We start from the raw sequence: 14,479 nt of genomic DNA, 5'->3' as shown, positions 1-14,479 counted from the left end.
TTTCTTTCTGTCCATATGTCTGTCTGTCTGTCTTTCTGTTTGTCTTTCTGTCTGTCTGTCTGTACGTCTTTCTTTCTGTCCATCTGTCTGTCTGTCTGTCTGTCTGTATGTCTTTCTTTCTTTCTGTCCATCTGTCTGTCTGTCTTTCTTTCTATTCGACTTTCTGTCTGTCTGTCTGTCTTTCTGACTGTTAGTAGGTGTAGTGCAGAGGCAGAGGTGTTTGGATCCATTTGCAGTAGTTTATTAACACAAGCGATCAAACAGAGAGAAGCAGACATAAACAGAAACAGGCCCTGATGAAGGGACAATCCAGTACTCGTAATCAGACACAGGCAAGGGTCAGGGCAGGCAGCAAGGGTTCACAGAGTCGAGAGTCCAGGCAGAGATCTAAGGTCCAGATAATAACAGGGATCAGGGAATAACGCTTGGTAATGTCAGCTGAGCAAAACAACACTTCGCAAAGTAACAATGAAAGGGACAGTCCAGATATAGGGGAGATAATGATGAACAGGTGACGGTGATGAGGATAATCAGATAAATCAGGCAGGGATGGAGATCGATAATGACCAGAGGGAAAGATGGGAAGTGCAGTTCTAAAACTCCGGAGAGAGGGAGCGGACGAAACCAGAGGGAGGCGTAGCTGAGCGCTCCGTGACAGTAGGTCTGTCTGTCTGTCTGTCTGTCTTTCTGTCTGTCTGTCTGTCTGTAGGTCTGTCTGTTTTTCTGTCCATCTGTCTGTCTGTCTTTCTGTCTTTCTTTCTGTCCATCTGTCTGTCTGTCTTTCTGTCTATCTGTCTTTCTTTCTGTCTTTCTGTCTGTCTGTCCTTCTGTCTTTCTGTCTTTCTTTATGTCTGTCTTTCTGGCTCTTTGTCTGTCTTTCTTTTTGTCTGTTTTTCTGTCAGTCTGTCTGTCTTTCTGTCTGTCTTTATTTCTGTCTATCTGTCTTTCTGTCTGTATGCCTGTCTTTATGTCTATCTGTCTTTCTTTCTGTCTATCTGTCTTTCTTTTCTTTCTGTCTGCATGTCTTTCTTTCTGTTTGTCTTTATGTCTGTCTGTCTGTCTGTAGGTCTGTCTGTCTGTCTTTCTGTCTGTATGTCTTTCTTTCTCTCTATCCGTCTTTCTGTCTGTCTGTCTTTCTGTCTGTATGTCTGTCTTTATGTCTATCTGTCTTTCTTTCTGTCTATCTGTCTTTCTTTCTGTCTTTCTGTCTGCATGTCTTTCTTTCTGTCCATCTGTCTGTTTGTCTTTCTTTCTGTTTGTCTTTATTTCTGTCTGTCTTTCTGTCTGTATGTCTTTCTTTCTTTCTGTCCATCTGTCTGTCTGTCTTTCTTTCTTTCTTTCTGTTTTTCTTTCTTTCTGTCTGTCTGTCTGTAGGTCTTTCTGTCTGTATGTCTTTCTTTCTTTCTGTCCATCTGTCTATCTGTCTTTCTTTCTATTTGTCTTTCTGTCTGTCTGTAGGTCTGTCTGTCTGTCTCTCTTTCTGTCTTTCTTTCTTTCTGTCTGTCTGTCTTTTTGTCTTTCTTTCTGTCCATCTGTCTGTCTTTCTTTCTGTTTGTCTTTCTGTCTGTCTGTCTGTCTGTCTGTCTATCTCTCTGTCTGTCTTTCTGTCTGTATGTCTGTCTGTCTTTCTTCCTGTCTGTCTGTCTTTCTTTCTGTCTGTCTGTTTGTCTTTCTTTCTTTCAATCTGTCTGTCTGTCTGTCTGTCTGTCTTTCTGTTTGTCTTTCTGTCTGTCTGTCTTTCTGTCTGTCTGTCTGTCTGTCTTTCTTTTTGTCTTTCTGTCTGTACGTCTTTCTTTCTGTCCATCTGTCTGTCTGTCTGTCTTTCTCTCTGTCTGTCTTTCTTTCTGTTTGTCTGTCTGTCTGTTTGTCTTTCTTTCTGTCCATATGTCTGTCTGTCTTTCTTTCTGTCTGTCTTTCTCGCTGTCTGTCTTTCTGTTTGTCTTTCTGTCTGTCTGTCTGTCTTTTTGTCTTTCTGTCTGTACGTCTTTCTTTCTGTCCATCTGTCTGTCTGTATGTCTTTCTTTCTGTCCATCTGTCTGTCTGTCTTTCTTTCTGTCATCTGTCTGTCTGTCTTTCTTTCTGTCTATCTGTCTTTCTTTCTGTCTGTCTGTCCTTCTGTCTTTCTGTCTTTCTTTATGTCTGTCTTTCTGGCTCTTTGTCTGTCTTTTTGTCTGTCTTTCTGTCTGTCTTTATTTCTGTCTATCTGTCTTTCTTTATGTCTGTATGTCTGTCTTTATGTCTATCTGTCTTTCTGTCTGTCTTTCTGTCTGCATGTCTTTATTTCTGTCCATCTGTCTGTCTGTCTTTCTGTCTGTATGTCTGTCTTTATGTCTGTCTGTAGGTCTGTCTGTCTTTCTGTCTGTATGTCTTTCTTTCTCTCCATCCGTCTTTCTGTCTGTCTGTCTTTCTGTCTGTATATCTGTCTTTATGTCTATCTGTCTTTCTTTCTGTCTATCTGTCTTTATTTCTGTCTTTCTGTCTGTCTTTCTGTCTGCATGTCTTTCTTTCTGTCCATCTGTCTGTTTGTCTTTCTTTCTGTTTGTCTTTATTTCTGTCTGTCTGTCTGTAGGTCTGTCTGTCTGTCTTTCTGTCTGTATGTCTTTCTTTCTTTCTGTTTTTCTTTATTTCTTTCTGTCTGTCTGTAGGTCTTTCTGTCTGTATGTCTTTCTTTCTGTCCATCTGTCTGTCTGTCTTTCTTTCTATTTGTCTTTCTGTAGGTCTGTCTGTCTTTCTTTCTGTCTGTCTGTCTGTCTGTCTGTCTGTCTGTCTGTCTTTTTGTCTTTCTTTCTGTCCATCTGTCTGTCTTTCTGTTTGTCTTTCTGTCTGTCTGTCTGTCTATCTCTCTGTCTGTCTTTCTGTCTGTATGTCTGTCTGTTTGTCTTTATTTCTGTCTGTCTTTCTGTCTGTATGTCTTTCTTTCTTTCTGTCCATCTGTCTATCTGTCTTTCTTTCTATTTGTCTTTCTGTCTGTCTGTAGGTCTGTCTGTCTGTCTCTCTTTCTGTCTTTCTTTCTTTCTGTCTGTCTGTCTTTTTGTCTTTCTTTCTGTCCATCTGTCTGTCTTTCTTTCTGTTTGTCTTTCTGTCTGTCTGTCTGTCTGTCTATCTCTCTGTCTGTCTTTCTGTCTGTATGTCTGTCTGTCCATCTGTCTGTCTGTATGTCTTTCTTTCTTTCTGTCCATCTGTCTGTCTGTCTTTCTGTCTTTCTTTCTGTCCATCTGTCTGTCTGTCTTTCTTTCTGTCTATCTGTCTTTCTTTCTGTCTTTCTGTCTGTCTGTCCTTCTGTCTTTCTGTCTTTCTTTATGTCTGTCTTTCTGGCTCTTTGTCTGTCTTTTTGTCTGTCTTTCTGTCTGTCTTTATTTCTGTCTATCTGTCTTTCTTTATGTCTGTATGTCTGTCTTTATGTCTATCTGTCTTTCTTTCTGTCTGTCTTTCTGTCTGCATGTCTTTATTTCTGTCCATCTGTCTGTCTGTCTTTCTGTCTGTATGTCTGTCTTTATGTCTGTCTGTAGGTCTGTCTGTCTGTCTGTCTGTCTTTCTGTCTGTATGTCTTTCTTTCTCTCCATCCGTCTTTCTGTCTGTCTGTCTTTCTGTCTGTATATCTGTCTTTATGTCTATCTGTCTTTCTTTCTGTCTATCTGTCTTTATTTCTGTCTTTCTGTCTGTCTTTCTGTCTGCATGTCTTTCTTTCTGTCCATCTGTCTGTTTGTCTTTCTTTCTGTTTGTCTTTATTTCTGTCTGTTTGTCTGTAGGTCTGTCTGTCTGTCTTTCTGTCTGTATGTCTTTCTTTCTTTCTGTTTCTCTTTATTTCTTTCTGTCTGTCTGTAGGTCTTTCTGTCTGTATGTCTTTCTTTCTGTCCATCTGTCTGTCTGTCTTTCTTTCTATTTGTCTTTCTGTAGGTCTGTCTGTCTTTCTTTCTGTCTGTCTGTCTGTCTGTCTGTCTTTTTGTCTTTCTTTCTGTCCATCTGTCTGTCTTTCTGTTTGTCTTTCTGTCTGTCTGTCTGTCTATCTCTCTGTCTGTCTTTCTGTCTGTATGTCTGTCTGTCTTTCTTCCTGTCTGTCTGTCTGTCTTTCTTTCTGTCTGTCTGTTTGTCTTTCTTTCAATCTGTCTGTCTGTCTGTCTTTCTTTTTGTCTTTCTGTCTGTCTGTCTGTCTTTCTTTCTGTCTGTCTTTCTGTCTGTCTTTCTGTTTTTCTGTCTGTCTGTCTGTCTTTCTGTCTTTCTGTTTTTCTTTATTTCTGTCTGTCTGTCTGTAGGTCTTTCTGTCTGTATGTCTTTCTTTCTGTCCATATGTCTGTCTGTCTTTCTTTCTATTTGTATTTCTGTCTGTCTGTCTTTCTTTCTGTCTGTCTGTCTGTCTTTCTTTTTGTCCATCTGTCTGTCTGTCTTTCTTTCTGTCTGTCTGTCTGTCTTTTTGTCTTTCTTTCTGTCCATCTGTCTGTCTGTCTTTCTTTCTGCTTGTCTTTCTGTCTGTCTGTCTGTCTTTCTTTCTGTCTTTATGTTTTTCTGTCTGTCTGTTTGTCTTTCTTTCTTTCACATTGGAAAGTTTCATTGGTGTGAAAGTGTGTGAAAGTTCAGCAGCTTTGAACAGTGTTGTCATAGGAACCTCAAGTTTCTCACAGTCTCTTTTATCTCCACATGCATTAAAGTGTCAGTGTTTAATTCTTTACTCACAGTGCCGGTCGTACATTAATCCATCACTCCACCAGCATTATTAATAAACCCCTGGATTGCCATGATGCTTATACATGACAGTTTCTCTAGCTTAATCATGATCTCACCTCAGAGAAGAGTACATGTTATTGTTGTGATCGCTCATTGACTTCACTTCACTGAAGATCAATATGGAATGCTTTAGCTGAATATTCTCCAACACAGACAGGATGTAAAGGTCTAGCTGTACAGGTAGTGAGTGTATACATGTGTTTATTTCACTGCAGGGGCTACATCAGCGCCATGTCTCATCTTTATATTCCCGGCTGTGTTCTACATTCGCATTGTGCCCAAGGAAGAGGAACCGATGCGTTCAGTGCCAAAAATCCTCGTAAGTACTTGTGGACGTATTCGATTCCTCTCTCTCCACCCACAATGGGATCTAATTTCTTACATTGTCCAGGATTGTAGATGATTTAAAAGCTTTCACACTATTAATTTGAGATCCCTTGAAAACTAATCATGTAAAGAGCTGTGCAAATCTCTCAGGTCAGCTGTAGATGTGTGACCCAAAACCAGTGTAAACTAGTCCCGAAGATCTCGACCGGTCACGATTTACAAATGAGTTTCTGGTTTCTTCTGATGGGGTGGCAGATGGCAGGTTAAGAACAATGTTAAATGCAAAAGATAAAATGCAACTAACCAAGTAAATGTGCATATTTAAAAAATCTAATAAATTCAAATCCATTTTTAACCCTATAAAGCCTGACCTATGAAAGAATTACACTGTTTTTAGTACATTAGATAAAGTATTCTAAAGTATTCTAAAGTGAATCTTTTTTTATGTATCATATTTGAAGCATTAGGCTTTAAAGGTCATGATCCTCCTGAGGCACAGCGGTGCATTTTTGTCTCTATCTGTTATTGAAGGTTTTCTACAGCGGTGAATCTTGGGGTATTATCAGAGGACTTTTCAGAGACACCAAATGTTTGACAATTTGGCCATAAATATATAAATATGGATTCAATTGCATTGACATCTATCACAGTTCAAATACAATATGAATCTAATATTATGTTTTCCATAAACAATATTGATCATATGTATTTTATGCACCAAACTCTATATTGACATTTTAAAAGGGGAAATTGTCTCTTGATCTTATGGTTAGGGTTAGGGTTAAGGTTATGGACATCAAAACAGCTTATAATGTAAAATAATGAGATCTTTATAATGACAGAGCACGCTACATATGTGAAAATACACAGTTAAAGAATTATCAAAACTCTGTGATTTGATTTGTGGTGTGCATGAATGTAATGTAATGTAATGTAATGTAATGTAATCTAATGTAATGTAATGGTGACTGAGAGATATTCCTCAAAAGTTTGTTGTATCATATTTAATACATGGATTTCAACATGCGTTTTCAATAAAATAATATACAACATTTTAACCAAGCACAAGTTGCTTATATTCAGCAAATACTGATTTTAAAATATCAGTAACAATATAATCAATACTGTCACTTTTACTTTATTAAAATAAGCTGTCATTTATGCCAACATAAGATTCACTTTTCATGCAAGCCATTTTAAATAGATCGATATAAACATGTGAAATGTACAAAAGGTTGTTTGACTCGTCAGCTTGAACAGAGAGTGAAACAGGAGATGTGAAACGTTGTGTATTATATTAGATAACATTAGACAACAATGTGTAATAATTAATAATGAAAAGCCACCCTTTGCAATGCTGAAAACGGGGGTTCCCCAGGGATCAATTCTTGGGCCTCTGCTTTTCACATTGTACATTAATGATTTACCAAATGTATGTCCGGGCGCAGGTTTCCAAATGTATGCAGATGATGCAGTTGTTTTTGTGAGTGGCAAAAGTGTTGAGGCAATTACAGAACAGTTACAGCAACATATTAATTCTGTGTCAATATGGTTTCAAAACTCAGGACTATCCCTTAATCTGAGTAAGACAGTGTCAGTTTGTTTTGCTTCCAGATTACACCCCATGGAAGAACTGCATCTGACAATTAATGGTCAAAGAATTGCCCAGGTTAAAGAAGTAAAATATCTGGGATTAATCCTGGACTCCCATTTATCATTTGAAAGTCATGTAAAAAAATCACTAGAACAACTAGGGCAAACTTGTATAGTTTCAGAGTCATATGGGACTGTTTAACATTTCATGCGGCAAATACATTTATGCACACAATGATTTTTCTCACCTAAGTTATTGTATAACCTCCTGGTCACAGGCAACAGACACAACAGTCAGGCCCCTAAGATTGATTTACAACAGAGCTTTAAAAATATTGGATAAAAAACTGTTAGAACACACCATTGTGGAGTATTGCAGAGGTTGAACTTTTTAAATTTTGAAAATTTTATTAAATTTAGTAACTTGAAATTAATGTATAAATGTTTGCATAAACAAGCCCCTGAAGTTTTTAGACGTCACATAGTCCCACTTCGATCAGTGGGCTCCATTACACGAGGGGCTGCTAATGGAAATGTGAAAGTGCCCTTTAGAAAAAAGACCTTTGGCCAGTCGGCTTTTACTGTACAAAGTGCTAAGCTCTGGAACTCCTTGCCCGCCGAGCTGAAACAGGACTTAGATCTGGGGGCTTTTAAAAATGAATTAAAGCGTTTTTTAAAAAGAGATCAAGTATGCAATCATTTATAGTTTGCGCTCAAATGCACATTTCTTTATGCAGTGTCAGAATTTAGTAATGCTCTTGTAAATGTAAATGTATTCTTTTTTACTTTCTGTATGTATTGTTATGTGGAAAACCCATCTGGGGACGGACATTGCAAATTATCCTTGGCTAAAATGTTGTAGTGTGGTGCATGTTGATTGTTCCCACTTGTCCCTATCAAATAAATAAAAAATAAATAAATAAAAAAAAAGATATGCACGCTGTTATAGAGTTAAAACACTTTGCACCTGATCAAACTACAATAGTACAATACATGATAAACTACATTAAATACACCTGGTGTGTGTCGACCACAACGTGAGCAGTGAAGTAATCACTCATCTGTGAAACATTCAAGAGACGTTTAGAAATGTTCCTCTTCAGTGTTTGTCAGGTTAATAATGTTGTATGTTGGGTCATCACTTGATGTCATTATTAATGGTCCTGAAGCAAAAACATTTGAGAAGTGATGATTTTTGTGTGCATGAAATCTGTCCAAAACATCCTATTGTTGTATTTCTGATTTCAACAAATCTGAATTCAGCTTTTGAAATGCAGAATTTGAGATTATTCATGAGTGATGGTACTTTAATTGTACACGATCGATGATTACTCATCATCAGTGTTTATGATCTTGGCTCTCTCTCTCTCTCTTTTATAGGCTGCTTGCTTCGCCGTGTTAGGAGTCTTATTTATGATAATGAGCCTGAGCTTCATCATCATCGATTGGACATCCGGGACCAGCAAAGGAAGCAGTGGTCACTAGGCCACACCCTCTAATGGTTTATGTTTTGAATATATATATATATATTGTTTATTTTGGGGTCAGTAGTTGGGGAGGATGCATAATCTGTCAGTGTTCAGTTCTCGAATTGTCAGTACGGACTCTTTTTCCAGATTCTTTGATTTAGTTCAATCGATGCTTTATTTGACCTTGTGACCTGCATGTGCAGCTCTGTTGTCATGTGGTGTCGCCCCGTCTCAGGCTGGCTTTAATATCTAAATCTACTAGTTGTTCTACTTTCTCTTTTATTTCTAATGTTTGCAGACGCGGCCCATGACAACCCATAATTCCTGTGCCATAGAAGCAGCACATGCAGTTTGCAAACAAAAGGGATTTTGCATTCTTACCAAACCATTTCAGTTTAGTTTCCAGCATCACCCCTCTTCATAATGGGACCTTTTACCTTTAACCTTTGCCCTTTGGCCACATTCATCAAAAGATTAGTATTATAGTAACTGCTCGTTTATAACAGCAGGATAGGTGGTTATTACACGTGTTACTCTCAGAATTGTGATGTCATCATATCTTATCTTAGATACAGCAATACTCTGTGCAATAGCTGGGAGATATCAACACTGAAGGCTGTTGAGAGGTCAAGAGGTCGTTGCCATGGTGACACATGACCTAGTGCACAATCCAGACCCCATTTGGCTGCAGTCTATTACACAATTTCAAAAGTTTGCAGATTGCACATATAGTAAAAAAGATGGACTGTCTATGTGTCGTATTTTATATTGATTTATAATTTGTAGCCTTTCTACAATATTTAGCGATATAAATATATGAGCATAAATATATAGAGAGAAGATATGAGGATTCAGATTCAATTGGTTTATTCAAGGTTATCTATCACATTCCTGTAAATTATTTCTGACTATTCAGCTAAAAAACACGAATTATAACAACAAGACATTTATAATATTTTGTATGAATACTGCTTGTTGTATTGAGAATGCACAGATTGAAAAGCACACTTAATAATTAAGTTTATTATGAGACCTGCTGGTAGTCGATCTCTGGATTAATATAACGAGACATCTCAAACATTCACATGATCGGCTCAAATGTGTGTGTAAACTCAACACAGAACAGACAGTGTAATATTAAAGGGTTAATTCACCTAAAAAAAGTACATTCTGTCCTTTTCTCTCATGACTTTCTTCATTGTAAATCAAAAGGAGATGTTTAGCAGAATGTTAGTTTGAAGCTTTCAGTCTCTAACATCTGCTTTTGTGTTAGTAGAATGAAACTCATAAATAATGACAGAATTGTTGTTGTTATTTTTTGGTGAACTATCACTGTAAGTAATATGCAAGTCAATTTTATTTGTATAGCGCCTTTCACAACACACATCATTTCAAAGCAGCTTTACAGAAGATCAGCATTAACAGACAATAAAACTGTAACTGTTGGAGTTGGCATCAGATCATCCTCTGAAGTTCATCATAATAGACCGAAGTGATGTTTGGCTGGCACCGGCTGCATTTAGTCATCATCATTCTGCGACATGTAGCAGTGGAGTCCAACATGAAGCAGGAATGGTGCTGGATCCAGCCGGTTCTGGTGACCTCAGAATAGGAGTCCCGAGGTTGAGACAGGGAAACAAATAAAATAAGATTTGCATAGATGCCATAAAATTTATTGCAGAGTTAGAGATCATGATCACTGTTTCTGGTTCCGGGAGACCCAACTAAAGCAGCCTAATTGTGGGTTGGAGGATAAATTAGGTGTATGTCTGGCTAAATAGATGAGTCTTTAGTCTAGACTTAAACTGAGAGAGTGTGTCTGCATCTCGAACAGTGTTTGGGAGACTATTCCATAGTTTAGGAGCCAAATATGAAAAGGATCTTCCTCCTTTTGTGGATTTTGATATTCTAGGAACTATTAACACGCCAGAATTGTGCAATCGTAATGAACGTGATGGAATATAGCGTGACAGAAGATCACTTAAGTACTGCGGAGAACATTCAAAGCTTTTTATGTAGTTACAGAATATTATAATTAATACAGAATTTAACAGGTAACAATGTAACGATGATAAAATGGGGCTAATATGATCATATTTCTTGGTTCTCGTCAGCACTCTTTGTAGCTGCATTTTGAACCAATTGAAGTTTATTTATTGATCTTGCTGAACATCCTCCCAGTAATGCATTACAATAATCTAGTCTTGAGGTCATGAACGCATGAATTGGTTTATCTAATAATTAGTACCTCTGTTTTGTCTGAATTGATTAGAAGGAAATTTCTGCCATCCAATCTTTTATTTAATTGATACACTCTGCTAATTTTGAGAGTTGTGAAATCTCATCAGGTTTTGAAGAAATATAAAGTTGTGTATCGTCAGCATAGCAGTGGAAACTTATTCCACGATTCCTGATAATATCTCCCAGGGGAAGCATATACATGGAGAAAAGCAGAGGCCCTAAAACTGATCCCTGTGGCACTCCATACTTTACTTTTGTTTGGTTTGACAATTCCTCATTTACATAAACAAAATGGTAGCGGTCTGCTAAATATGACCTAAACCATGCTAATGCAACTCCACAGATGCAACATAATTCTCCAGCCTATTCAAGAGAATGTCGTGATCTATCATGTCGAATGCAGCACTAAGATCTAAAAGCACTAGAAGAGAAATGCAGCCGCGATCAGATGATAAGAGTCATTTGTAACTCTGATAAGTGCAGTCTCTGTACTGTGATGAGGCCTAAATCCTGATTGAAATTCTTCATATATACTATTTCTCTGTAGAAATGAACATATTTGGGAGGACACTACCTTTTCTAGTATTTGTGACATAAACGGGAGATCTGAAATCGGTCTATAATTAGCAAGTTCTCCAGGATCAAGTTGTGGCTTCTTGATAAGCAATTTGATAACTGCCATTTTAAAGTTTCTTGGGACATGTCCTAAGCATAGCGAGGAGTTAATGATATTAAGAAGCGGTTCTGAGATTACAGGAGATACCTCTTTTAAGAGCTTAGTTGGTATAGGATCTAACAAACATGTTGTTGCTTTTGATGTTTCGATAAGTTTTGTTCTTCATGGCCGATGACAGAGAAGGATTATGAGGCACTGTTTTCTGAGGTGCTGTGACAGATGATTGCATAATTCAAATTTCGGATTATTTCAATATTATCAGAAAAGAAATTCATGAAGTCATTACTCTTGTGCTGCGACAGAATATCTGGTTCTGTTGAAGCTTTATTCCTAACCAATTTATCCACAGTACTGAATAAACATCTAGGATTGTTGTGGTTATTTTCTATGAGTTTGCTAAAATATGCTGATCTGGCAGCTTTTAGTGCCTGTTTGTAGCTACAGACACTATCCTTCCATGCACCACGAAATACTTCTAATTTTGTATTCTTCCATTTTCCAAGCTGCTCTCTTGAGAGCATGATAGTGATCATTGTACCATGGTGCAGGATTTATTTCTTTATGTGGCGTGGGGACGTGGTCATGTGTTGGTCTGCGGGAGAGAGAGAGAGAGCGGTAAGGCTTGTCACCTGACCACGTCCCCTCGCCACATTTTAATTTTCTTTAATCGAAGGGTTGGTGACACTATCAAGAGTGCTAGAGAAGACTGCATTTATACTTTCTGTTATTTCATCAAGTACTTCTGGGCTTTGGGGTTTATTGAGTGTATGAGATAGATCTGGAAGAGTATTAGTGAAGCTATCTTTAGTGGTGGAAAGAATAGTTCTACCTGAATGATAGCATGGTGTAGATTCAGTAACATTAGCTGATTGCAGCATACAAGAGACGAGGTAATGATCCGAGATGTCGTCGCTCTGCTGCAGAATTTCTATATTATCAACATCAACTCCATATGACAGAATAAAATCTATCTTATGATTATGGCGATGAGTTGGTCCTGTTACATTTTGTCTGACTACAAGAGAGTTGAGAATATCGATAAATGCTAATCCCAATGTGTCATTTTCATTATCTATGTGAATGTTTAAGTCACCAACAATTAATGATCTATCTACAGTAACTACAAGATCTGATAAGAAATTAGCTAAAATACTAAAAGTTATACATTTAGTAAGCGTGAGAAAGATGGTGTCCACACAGGGTCATTTCTTGATTATTGATGTCTATGTAGCACTTTCACCTGAAGCACAACTTCCTCTCAATCTCTCACAATTAATGACATAATCACAGATTATATATTTTTAGACAGTTACTGGATATGAAAGTCTATGTACAACTCACTGTAAATTGTTTGAAGAATAATTGTGGATGTTTAACATGGTACATCCATATTTTAATCTTTGTAATTGAAACTAATCAACCTAAATACTATAAATCAACCACTTACTGTCCCATAATGTTTGTGTGCGTGCGTGTGTGTGTGTGTGTGTGTGTATGTATGTTTGTGTGTGTGTGTGTGTGTGTGTGTGTGTGTATGTATGTTTGTGTGTGTCTGTGTGTGTGTATGTATGTCTGTCTGTGTGTGTGTGTGTGTGTGTGTGTGTGTGTGTGTTTATGTATGTCTGTGTGTGTGTGTATGTATTTTTGTGTGTGTGTGTGGGTGAGTGTGTGTTTGTGTGTGCGTGTGTGTGTGTGTATGTATGTTTGTGTGTGTATTTGTTTGTGTGTGTGTGTATGTATGTTTGTGTGTGTGTGTGTGTGTGTGTGTATATATGTTTGTGTGTGTGTGTGTGTGTATGTATGTTTGTGTGTGTGTGTGTGTGTGTGTGTATGTATGTTTGTGTGTGTGTTTGTGTATGAAATATGAGCCAGAAATGTTTTTGACAGGTTTCATGAGATTATAATTCTGACTAACATGATGTTGTTGATCATTTTTAGTGTTTGCAGAGATAAATGACATGCAAGACCATGAAATAATGATTTTGTGATGAAGGTGGTTTACATTAACCAGTAAGATGTTATTAATTGATGTCAGTATTATATAGTTATTAAGTGCAGACCATTATCAGCCCCATAATGCACTGCTTCTGTCCCCCGATATCCAATCAAACAGTTTTATTTGTATTTATATGATTACACATCTGCAATATATCAAAAGAGAGCAAAAGGAGGAAGTAGTTTTCATTTGTTCATTTACCAGCTGTGTCCAGTCATCATAATGTTTTCCTTGTGATGTAATAAAAATGTAATTGTTTGTAACAGTTTGTATGAATTCATTACTTACATGGCAGCATTTATACAAAATGTACATAAATGTAAACCCTTTATATTATAAGCACATCTATAGTTTGGATATTGTAAATAGTCAGATGATGTTGAGTCTGATGATTAAAATGTAATATTTGTTTTTTAAATGCTTTTTAAAGTCAGTTTATGTGTTTATTTTCTTTATTCTCAGTATGGAGTACATTGCTGCAGTTATTGTGCTGTAACCAATGTTCAAATAATAAAGAATAAACGATATTCATTCAGTCTTGACTGATTTGACAGCGCATGTGTGTGTTTTTCTGTCTGTGGATTTGAGTGTTGAAGAGTAAAGCGGCAGGAATGAGAGGAACGCTCTCCGTGGATCAAACCTGTAATGTTCCCAACAATCCACCAGCACACTTTATAACTTTCCATGTAAATGTTAAACTGTTTATGTCAAAACAGCAGCAGTTCCCTTGTTTACATGGTTAGTTTGACCACTTCCTGTGTGAAAAGTGACTAAATGTCCCGACTGGAAACAGTTTGTGCTTCAGTATCTGGAAACTGGTCCAGCCTGATGGACATTTAAATCCCAACACGATGAATGTGTATCAGCTCATGCGCTCCGTGAACTTTCAGATGTTTTCCATTATATTAAGGACACGTTCATTTCTGTTGATCTAAATCTGGACGATTTCATGAAATACTTCATAAGAAATTGGTGCATTTATCCTTTTTAAATGTATCATTTTAAGAGTTGTTTAACATGTTACGAGAAGATGAATGGAGCATTTTTTTGCATACTATTAAGGGGATTTAATTTAAATGAGATCATTTTCGCTCTTAAATATATTGAATGAGACTGAATACATTTAATGCACAGTTTGCAGTTTTTAGCTATCAAAATACACTAAACACATTTTACTAGAACAGACATGATGTAGGAAATGTTATAAATGTCGGCTGGTTTCATGTTGGTGATTTATAATCAAAGTCATTTTACATTTACATTTATGCATTTGGCAGACGCTTTTATACAAAGTGACTTACAGTGCAATTATTACAGGGACAATCCCCCCGGAGCAACCTGGAGTTAAGTGTCTTACTCAAGGACACAATGGTGGTGACGGTGGGGATCGAACCAGCAACCTTCTGATTAACAGATTACCAGTTATGTGCACTTATTACAGGGACAATCCCCCCG

The 14,479-nt window shown here is 37.3% G+C and overlaps 1 protein-coding gene across 6 annotated transcripts in view; it reads left to right on the top strand.

Annotated features, from left to right (window-relative positions):
• Nucleotides 1-12,896, top strand: part of LOC127626074 (sodium-coupled neutral amino acid transporter 3-like) — a 67,242-nt gene extending 54,346 nt beyond the window's left edge. For all 6 annotated transcript variants that reach the window (XM_052101624.1, XM_052101625.1, XM_052101623.1 and 3 more), the window contains 2 exons: nucleotides 4,938-5,041; nucleotides 8,023-12,896. In XM_052101624.1, coding sequence (XP_051957584.1) covers nucleotides 4,938-5,041; nucleotides 8,023-8,127 — 209 coding nt within the window. In that variant the 3' untranslated portion in view covers nucleotides 8,128-12,896. The remainder of the gene's footprint in view (nucleotides 1-4,937; nucleotides 5,042-8,022) is intronic.
• The last annotated feature ends 1,583 nt before the right edge of the window (nucleotides 12,897-14,479 follow it).

The sequence above is a fragment of the Xyrauchen texanus genome, chromosome 32, assembly GCF_025860055.1.
Source record: "Xyrauchen texanus isolate HMW12.3.18 chromosome 32, RBS_HiC_50CHRs, whole genome shotgun sequence".
NCBI classification, from domain to species: Eukaryota; Metazoa; Chordata; class Actinopteri; order Cypriniformes; family Catostomidae; genus Xyrauchen; species Xyrauchen texanus.
The sequence above is the reverse complement of the archived record's forward strand: the minus strand, read 5'-3'. Positions and strand labels throughout refer to the sequence as shown.